We start from the raw sequence: 9968 nt of genomic DNA on the forward strand, positions 1-9968 counted from the left end.
ACACACAAAAGCCATGGAAGAGATGAGAAAGCAAAGTACCAAAGGCATGGATGAAATCAGGTTACTAATCGGTTGAATAACTATGCAAAACAATGAGATAGAAACTCATGTTCAGTCAGTAGGCTTCAAATGGTGGAGACAAGGGAAGTTTTGATTGGAGTATGGCATGCAATGGTATAACTCATTATACTAAAGTAGAATTTCATAGTTTTGATGGTCACAAGGTCAAAGAGTGGGTCTATAAAGCTGAGCAATTCTTTGATGTTGATCAGACGATGGAAGGGGCAAAGGTGAATTTAGCATCAACCCATTTTGAAAGGAAGGAACCCCCATTAGTATAAATCCTTCTTAAAAACAACCGAGAAGGGCATGATGATCTCTTGGAGTGAATTAGTGGAGGCTATGACATCCAGGTTTGGAGATCAGATGTTTGTTGATCTAGTGACAGAGATTAAGAAGCTCAAATAGGTTGGTCCCCTTCAAAACTACTTAGAGGAATTTGATTTGAAGTTAAGTAAAGCTAATTTAAGTGCAGTCCAAGCCTTCAGTCATTTCATTGGGAGGTTTAAAAAAGGAAATAGAAATGTTAGTAAAGTTGTTTAAACCTTCTTCTTTACAAGCTGCCTATGTAATTGCTAGAGTGCAAGAAGTTCTTTAGTTGAAGAAATCATCACTTGAGGGTGTAAGTAGGAACTTCGAACAAGATGACAATCTACAACCAAGAATGGTGGCAAGAACCATTGTAAATGATAACCTGGCTTTTGAAAAACCAAGTGATGGCATTTTAGAATTACCAAATAATGTCAAAGCCAATTGCAAAACAATCTAGAAGACTGGCAAGCAAAGAAATGGAGGAATGTAGGAGGAAAGTAGGAGGAAAGGTCTTTGTTTTTGGTGTGAGGATAAATTTGTGCATAGGCATAGGTGTAACAAGAAACAATTTTACATGCTTACTATTGAGAATGAAGACTATAAAGAACTAGAGCTGTGTGAGGAAATGGTGAATGATGTACAACCTTCTGCATACCAGAATGATGAATTGGCTCAATTATCCCTTTCATGCTTTAATAAGAATCTATAGTGTTCAAACAATGAGGATGAAGTGAAGCAGTGGGAACATGTCAGTGTTTTTGTTAATCCATTGGGATAGTTCTCATAATTTTCTAGATGTTAAAATGGAAAAATAGGTGGGGTGTACTTTAAAATATCTTCCTTCCTTTAAGGTGTCTACTGCAAATGGTAATGAACTATTGTGCAATGAGATTTGTAGAAATTTTTAGTGGAAAATGCAAGGTTATCAGTTTCAGGCTGAATTTTTAATCTTATACCATTGGATAACTATGATATGATTCTAGGAATTCAATGGCTAGGGGAGTTGGGAGATGTCATTTGGAATTTCAAGCAACTACAAATGAAATTCCAAATTGGGAAGTAGCCTTATATATTGCAAGGAGAAAGGGATACAATGTCTCTAGTAAGCAATAATGATATGAAAAACCGCTGGCAAAGGAATCTCAGTTAGATTTATCACTATGTTTTGTAGTAGCATTGCAACCAATCACAATTAATTATGCACCAATCAGCAATAATGAGGAGTTTTCAGTTGTGTCAAAGAGTGTACCTCCAGAAATTGCGGATGAGTTGTTAAAATTTTCAAAGGTGTTTAAGGAGCCAAAAGGCTTCCTTCCTTTTAGACAGTTAGATCACAAGATTGTTCTAAAATATGTAGTACAACCAGTATGTTTGAGGCCTTATAGATATGGTGCACTACCAAAGGATGTGATAGAGAAGTTAACTCAAGAATGATTAGAATCTGCAGTAATTCAATCTAGTTCTTCACATTTTTCTTCTACTGCAGTATTGGTAAAAAAGAAACATGTTCATGGAGGATGTGTATTGATTACAGGGGATTGAATAGTCAAACTATCAAGGATAAATTTTGTCATTCCATTGATGGAGGAATTATCGGAAGAGTTACAAGGGGCTACAATTAGATCTTGGTATCATCAGATAAGAATGGATCCAAGGGATATTCCAAAGACCATTTTTACAACACATGAGGGTCACTTTGAATTTTTTATAATGCCCTTTGGTTTAGTGAATGCATCCTCAACCTTTCAACATATCATGAATAGGGTGTTCAAACCATTTTTGAGAAGATTCCTTCTTATGTTCTTTGATGACATTTTAATTTACAATACTGATTTGAAGGAGCATGCAAGAAATTTATTGGAAGTGTTTCAAGTGTTGAAGCAACATTCATTGTCTATTAAATTGAACAAATGCAAGTTTGTTGTGCATAGAGTGGAATAATTGGGTCATCATATTTCTCATATGGGAGTGACAACAAATCTTGCTAAAATTGATGCAATACAACAGTGGGTTGGACCTACTACTATTAAACAACTAAAGGGGTTTTTCTAGGTTTGTCAACGTATTATCTCAGGTTCATAACAAACTTTGCTCAAATTAGTCAGCCTTTGAATATGCTTTTGAAAGGAACTTCAAAGTTTGTTTCGATGGATACAACACAAACTGCATTTGAAACTTTGAAACAAGCCCTAACATCAGCTCTAGTTTTAGCATTATTAAATTTCAACCAAGATTTCGTAATTGAAACAAATGTTGCAAGAATTGGCATATTACTAGTGCTTTTATGGAATGGACACCCCATTGTATATATTAGCAAGATGTTATCAGAAAGGCATTAAGCATTACCAATATATGACAGAGAACTCTATGTTAAAATATTTGAAGTGAAAATTTGGCATCAATTTCTGATGGGAAGACATTTTATTATTAAAACTGATCACCAACCATAGAAGTTTTTGATTGATTAGAAGTTTACAACCCCGAGTCAAATGCATGGTTAACAAAATTAATGGCATGTGAGTATAAAATATAGTACAAAAAGGGAAAAACTAATGAGGCAACTAATGCACTATCAAGAGTTAATTCATCAAAGATAGTTTTCCAAGCTATATCCAATGTATCAAAAGATTTTATGGATAAAATTCAGGCTTTATGGAAACTAGATAAGAAATTAGTTTCCATTATTCAACAGTTGTAGCAAGGAATTTAACTGAAGCATTATACTTGGTCTCACAGTATGTTGAAAAGGAAGGGCAAAATTGTTGTGGGTAATAAAAGAGAACTAAGAGAGGAGATATTACTCCATTTTCATAGCAACTCTGTTGGCGGCCACTCAGGGATTAATGCTACATATCAAAGGGTGTGTACAATATTCTATTGGAAGAAATTGTGGAAAACAATTAGAGAATTTGTGAGACATTGTGAAGTATGTCACCGCTACAAACTCAAATTAGTTGCACCGCTAGGGTTGCTTCAACCATGAACTATTCCATAATCTATTTTTACTGACATTACTATGGACTTTATCGAAGGTTTTCCTAAGTCCAAGGGAAAATCAGTCATATTAGTAATTGTGGATAGGTTAACAAAATATGCTCATTTTATTTCTCTTTCACAACCAGACACTACAGCAATAGTAGCCCAATTATTACTTGATAATATTTACAAACTTCATGTACTCTTGCTGTTATTATTTGTGATCGTGATCCAACGTTCATGAGCAAGTTCTAGCAAGAAGTGTTCAGAATTCAAGGGGTTGAATTGAGACATTCGGCAACATATCACCCGTAAACTAACGGACAAATATAAGTGCTGAACTATTGTGTTAGTGCAACCGCACTATTTATTGACATGATTTGACACCAAGGCAGATGACGTGGCAACCATGGTGACAAGGCATAATTGATGACATGGAGAGTATAGTGACATGGCAAGAAGACTTGGGGTGCAAGACAAATCATCTTAAATATGGTGGAGATATTTTTTGTAAGTCTACAACATGGGGCCAAATATCTTGAAGATCTTGGTGGTATTATTCTTGGTAACTTGTTCAACTTGAAGACAAGATCATATCAAGACCATACTTAGAGAGATATGATTGAAGACTAAATATGGTGGAGCTTATTTGAAGAAATATCTATTCGTGGTATGAATGAAAGAGATATGATTTGAAGAATCCTTGATGATTGAATTGATTGATTGAAGATCTATTATTGGGAAGATTTGAGGACCAAACTTGGGTGAATTGAAGATCAAGTTTGGAGAATCTTTAAAGACTAAACTTGGAAGGTTGATGACTAAGTTTTGGCAAGTTCCATGAAGAAGCACAAGGACGTGCACCCCTTGGGAGAGGAATGCATGATGAGAAACAGAGGAGGTAGACTAGTTGCCGGTAGTCAGGATCGGGAGATTTGGCTGCATCAACTCGGACTAAGCATGACCGGGAGGTTGATTTGTCTTGAGGTCGCTCTCAACGTAACCAGAACTCAGTCAAGTCAGCAGTTAGAGCCATGTTCCAACTTATGTTACAACAGGAGTTGCAACAATTAATTTCGGAAGGTTTTTAAATTAGTAGCCGCGGAGATTCTAAAAGAGGTATGTGCTATATTTGGGACGTTGAGGCGTCCATATAAGCTACCCTGCTCGTAGATTGTAGGTGTGACTAGAGCTAAAGAGAGTGGGTGCACAAGATAATCTAGAGAGGGTAGTGATCTTTATTGTTTTAAGAGTGTGAGTGACAAGTGTTTGAACTCATGTAATTTTACCTCTTTTAGTGGATTGTTTATCTCTGGGCTTGGTCCCCCAAACGTAGGCGAGTGGACAGTGAACTGGGTTACCAACATCGTGTGTCTCTTTCTTTGTTGGTTTGTGTGAGATTTCTATGAGTGATTGAGTGTTCCCTAAAACTCACAAACCACACCGGTGGAACTAACAAATGGTATCAGAGCATTGGTCGCCGTTTTCACTTTGGTTTCAAAGTCGGCGAGGTCCTAACAAGTTCCATTGATGGCCGGAAAGGAAGGAGCTTCCATCACACGACCACCGTTGCTAAATGGATCCAATTATCCATATTGGAAGGCACGCATGAACGCGTTTATCAAATCCATAGATGAGAGTGCATAGATTGCCGTAGAAGAAGGATGGTCTCCTCCTCTCTAGTTGATGAAGACGAGAACGTGATCATGAAGAAGAAAAGCAGTTGGAGTGTCGAAGACATGCGCAAAGCTAATGCTAATGGAAAAGCTCTCAATGCAATTTTTGGAGGTGTTGATGAGAACCCGTTCAAGTATATTGCAACATGCGAGAGTGCCAAGAAAGCTTGGGAGATTCTTCAAACTATACATGAAGGTACCAACTTGGTAAGAGAATCCAAACTTCAAATGTTAACAACTATGTTTAAAAATCTCAGGATGGGAGAAGATGAGACAATAGCCATGTTCAATGCAAAATTAATGGACTTAGCAAATTAGGCCTACCAGCTTGGCAAGGAGTATTCAGATAAGAAGCTAGTCTGGAAGACACTTAGATAACTTCCAAGAAGATGTGATGCAAAAATCTCAGTAATAGAAGAAGTAAGAAACATCTCTACTATGAAACTAGATGGGTTGATGCGGTCCTTGCAAGCATACGAGATGAATCTTAATCCTGAAAGAAGAATAGAAGATATAGCCTTGAAGGTTGAAGCATCAAAGTAAAAAGAACCACAACAAGCTATTGAAATAGACAATGAAGATGAAGTTGACAATGATGTTGTTCTCCTGACAAGAAAGCTACTTGAGATGGTCAGAAAATACAAGACACAAGGCAAGAAATTTCAAAGAAAAGATGGTCTAAATAAAGAAAAGGAAGAAGTCAAAGATCATCACAAAAAGGAAGAAATTGAAGATTGTCTCATGAAGATCAAGTGTAGAGAATGTGGAGGCTTTGGGCACTATAAAGCCGATTGTATTAATACTCTCAGGAAGAAAGGAAAATCACTGAATGCTAGATGGAGTGATGCCTCAAATGGTAGCACTGAAAAAGACGATGAAGGAAGTCTGAGCAACCATCATACGTCCTTTCCTGCTGTGATGAATGGATCCACGTCTGTTGCAGAATATGTTGCAACATCAACTACAACATCCACTGAAACTGACAGTGAGTACAATGAGGTAACAGAAAATGATCTTCTTACAAGTTATAAACTCATGATGAACAGATTAATTGAAATGATGTTGCAAAACCAACGCTTGGAGGAGGAGTTAAGTTTATGTAAAGAAAAGCTGTGCGATGCTGAGAAGACCTTGGACTCCATAAATAAGGGTACTGCCAAGCTTGACGAGATTCTATCAGTTGGAAGAACTAGTAAAGCCCGACATAGTATTGGGTATATTGGAAAAAGCTCAAATGTCAAGACAGAAGGTTCAGGAGTTGTGTTTGTCAAGTCAACTGTCCTACAAAACATTAAAGAAAAACAAGTCAAAGCAAGGGAAGAACCAAAAAGTGAAGTGCCTACATGCTTTCATTGTGGAGAGACTGGCCACATAAGACCCAAGTGCAACAAATTGAAAGAAGACTTGAAAAGTGGAAGAAAAATTGGAGATGAGGAGGCAATCATTAAAAAGAAAAGTCAGAGGGAAGACTATTGTAATAAAAAAATTGTGGATTCAAAAAGGTGAAGTACCAAGAGAAGAAGAAGAGTCCTCCAGTTCAGGTCTGAAGATGGTGATAAATCAGACAGGTACAATATTATGGTACAACAAGCAATATGTTGACAGAGGACCTATAAAGTCAACAAGCAAAACACTCCAACGAGTGAAAGTTTCTTGATGTCTATAAAAGATTCTAAAAAAAAAATCAAAAACAAAAAAAAGGAAATAAAAAAAAGAGGGAAGGAATTTAAAAAAAAATAATATATATTCAAAAAGAGGAGGGATTATTTTTGAAATGAGATATTTTTTTAAAAAATATGAAAGGGTGCCTTGGAAGTTATAACTAATTAATGGAGGCATAAAAACCCTAATATCCCAAATTGTTTCCAAAGATTGTTTTTGAAATCAGGAGAAATAGAAGAAGAAGACGAAGACAGTGAGAAAAGATGAGGACGAAGAGGATGACCCACCGTGCTGCAGTGACCCCACAAGAAATCGCTGCTCGAATTGCGGAAGTAAGGATGAGAGAGACCGATTCTGGTGGGAGTCCATCAAGAAGAGAAAACCAGAAGATTTGTCAAAAGCTATCGTCTCCTTTATCTCTCCTCAGGATGCTGGCAGAGTAGTAGATGCACAAACATCATCACATGATGTTCCCTCAGGAGTAAAGAATAGAGATGATCTTCTCAGATGGGTACGAGAGTCATTTCCAGGAGCATATATTCAGAGAACCGAGGAAGATGAACAGGAGGACTCCACTACAGTTCCAGATGTATAAGAATTAGAAAATCAACAAGTTGGGGGAGAAGATGCATGCAGAAGAAAAAGTGACCCCAACACGAGCAGGAGAGGCTAGCGGAAGAAAAAGTATAGATACTCCCACTAGTGCTGAAGAAGAGGCTGCTACTATTCTAAGTGAAGTTCTGGGTGATCTACACCGACATGCTGAAGCACCTATAGAAAAAGAACATGTCGTAGCACCGGTTACAACATCTTCTGCAACATCTGACAGTTCACATAGTTCTGATGAGATCCCACTCAAAGATCGTGTTGCCCAAATTGCTAAAGGGAAGAAAGCAGTGTCTTAGAAGAAGGCCCTGTGAAGAAAGAAATCTCAGAAGAAGAAGGAGAAGCGTTAGCAAGTCCAAGAGGAAGTCTTTTCGCAGATCCCGAAGTAGAAAGCCTCTCCAAGGCCCAAAAGGAGTTGTACTGAAGCAACAAAACAGAGGGAGAAACCATCAGTAAGTTCTAAGAAAGAAAAGAAGAAGAAGGTAACCCAACAGGCAAAAGACGGTGATGAAGAAAGATTCCTTGATAAAGCATCCAAGAAGAAGTTTGAGTCTGTTGAAGAGAGAGGTATTGTGGTTGAAAGAATGATTGATGAGTTGGCATTTGAGAAGTTTGTGCTGATTAAGTTATTGCAAGAAAGGAGTCTATACAAGTCTGCAACATTTCCAGAAAGTTACAGTTTGTCTTTAGTTCAGGAATTCTACAGTAATCTACTGCCATCTGACAAAGGCATCACTAGACTTTATGTTCGAGGTAAGTGGATTCCTTTTACTCCAGCTTGCCTAAACAGATTCCTGGAGTTTAAACTAGAGGTGAAGGGCAACTATGAAGAAGGGCTGGAGCTGAATGAGGAAGTGCTAAAAGAGATTATTGGAGGAAGAACGGAGTCATAGGGAGTAGAGTCAAGACTTCCAGCCTCCACCCTCACAGCCAAGTACAATATTCTATTTAGACTTGGCATTCAGAATTGGTTACCAGTCCCACACAACTCTAATATAGTAAAGGAACTCGCACTGTTATTGTTTGCTATTGGAACTGGCAAGAAGTTTAATTTGGGAAGGCTGATCTTCCAAACTATTGTGAAAGAAGCTGACTACACAAGCTCCTCAACATCACTTGGGTATCCTGGACTGCTGTCGTAGTATTTGTTACAACATGGAGTACAACTCAGGAAGGGAGAAGCAGTCAGAGTAGTGAAGAAGCTGAAGATTTCTTAGAAGTTGTTCAGCCCAGGTAAGAAAATTGATTTACCTGTAGGAAAGGTGTCTCCACCACCAATGCTTGAAGATGCAAAAGAAGTGAATCTGTTGGTTGAAGAAGAGTATGAAAGCTTTTGAAGGAACACCTAGACGATGTAGAAAGGAGGTAACGATCATTGTTTGTAGAACTATTCATCATTGCCCGACAGAAGCAAAAAATCTTATCTCGCCTTGAAATCATTGAGAAGAAGAAGAGAGAAGTTGATGCCAACAACTCAGGGGGAGATGAAGACCAGGAAACCTGAAGATAGGGGGAGCTGCCGGAGAAGGTGTACCAAGACTTGCAACAGTTCATGAAGACTTTGGCATCAATTATGTCACAAAGGGGGAGAAGTTTTGCTAGCACCAGACTGACTTGTTTTTCATTTCGTGGACACTTGGACATTTAGTCTTATTGTTTGGTTCTGAACATTTTTATGGTTGTTAGTCCTTTATGTTTAATCGTATTTTGTCTCACTAGTTGCAGTTTGTAATATTCTCTTAGTTCTTTGTAAGCAACTAGATGAAATCTGGTGTCAATTATGGTTTCGCTCTCCGCTTGATAATGTAACCGGAAGTTGTACATGATGTCGCCCTAGTCTGCGTGTCCCTCGCATGATTGTAACAACATGTTGTAACAAGAGTCAGTCAGGGTGTAGAAGCAGTTGTGTCAAATTATGCCAAATGGGGAGATTGTTAGTGCAATCGCACTATTTATTGGCATGATTTGACACCAAGGCAGATGACATGGCAACCATGGTGACAAGGCATAATTGATGACATGGAGAGTATGGTGACATGATAAGAAGACTTGGGGTGCAAGGCAAATCATCTTAAATATGGTGGAGCTATTTTTAATAAGTCTACAACATGGGGCCAAATATCTTAAATATGGTGGTTGTTAGTCCTTTATGTTTAATCGTATTTTGTCTCACTAGTTGCAGTTCGTAATATTCTTTTAGTTCTTTGTAAGCAACTAGATGAAATTTGGTGTCAGTTATGGTTTTTGTTCTCCAGTTGATGTTGTAACTGGAAGTTATAATAAATGGTCGTACCTAGTCTCGTGTCCCAGCATGTTGTAACAAAAATGTTGTAATAAGAGTCAGCTTAATGTGAAGGAGTTGTAGTCAAATTATGCCAAAGGGGAGATTGTTAGTGCAATCACACTATTTATTGGCATGATTTGACACCAAGGCAGATGACATGGCAACCATGGTGACAAGGCATAATTGATGACATGGAGAGTATGGTGACATGATAAGAAGACTTGGGGTGCAAGGCAAATCATCTTAAATATGGTGGAGCTATTTTTAATAAGTCTACAACATGGGGCCAAATATCTTGAAGATCTTGGTGGTATTATTCTTGGTAACTTGTTCAACTTGAAAATAAGATCATATCAAGACCATACTTAGAGAGATATGATTGAAGGCTAAAT

At 37.8% G+C, this 9968-nt stretch overlaps 1 protein-coding gene across 1 annotated transcript; it reads left to right on the plus strand.

Annotated features, from left to right (window-relative positions):
* The first annotated feature begins 7312 nt into the window (after window positions 1-7312).
* LOC120258688 lies at window positions 7313-8434 on the plus strand. Its single transcript, XM_039266137.1, has 3 exons — window positions 7313-7582; window positions 7730-8146; window positions 8258-8434. The coding sequence occupies exons 1-3, from the start codon at window positions 7313-7315 to the stop codon at window positions 8432-8434; spliced, it is 864 nt and encodes a 287-aa protein (XP_039122071.1).
* Window positions 8435-9968: the final 1534 nt, after the last annotated feature.

The sequence above is a fragment of the Dioscorea cayenensis genome, chromosome 4 (assembly GCF_009730915.1).
Source record: "Dioscorea cayenensis subsp. rotundata cultivar TDr96_F1 chromosome 4, TDr96_F1_v2_PseudoChromosome.rev07_lg8_w22 25.fasta, whole genome shotgun sequence".
In the NCBI taxonomy this organism is placed as follows: Eukaryota; Viridiplantae; Streptophyta; class Magnoliopsida; order Dioscoreales; family Dioscoreaceae; genus Dioscorea; species Dioscorea cayenensis.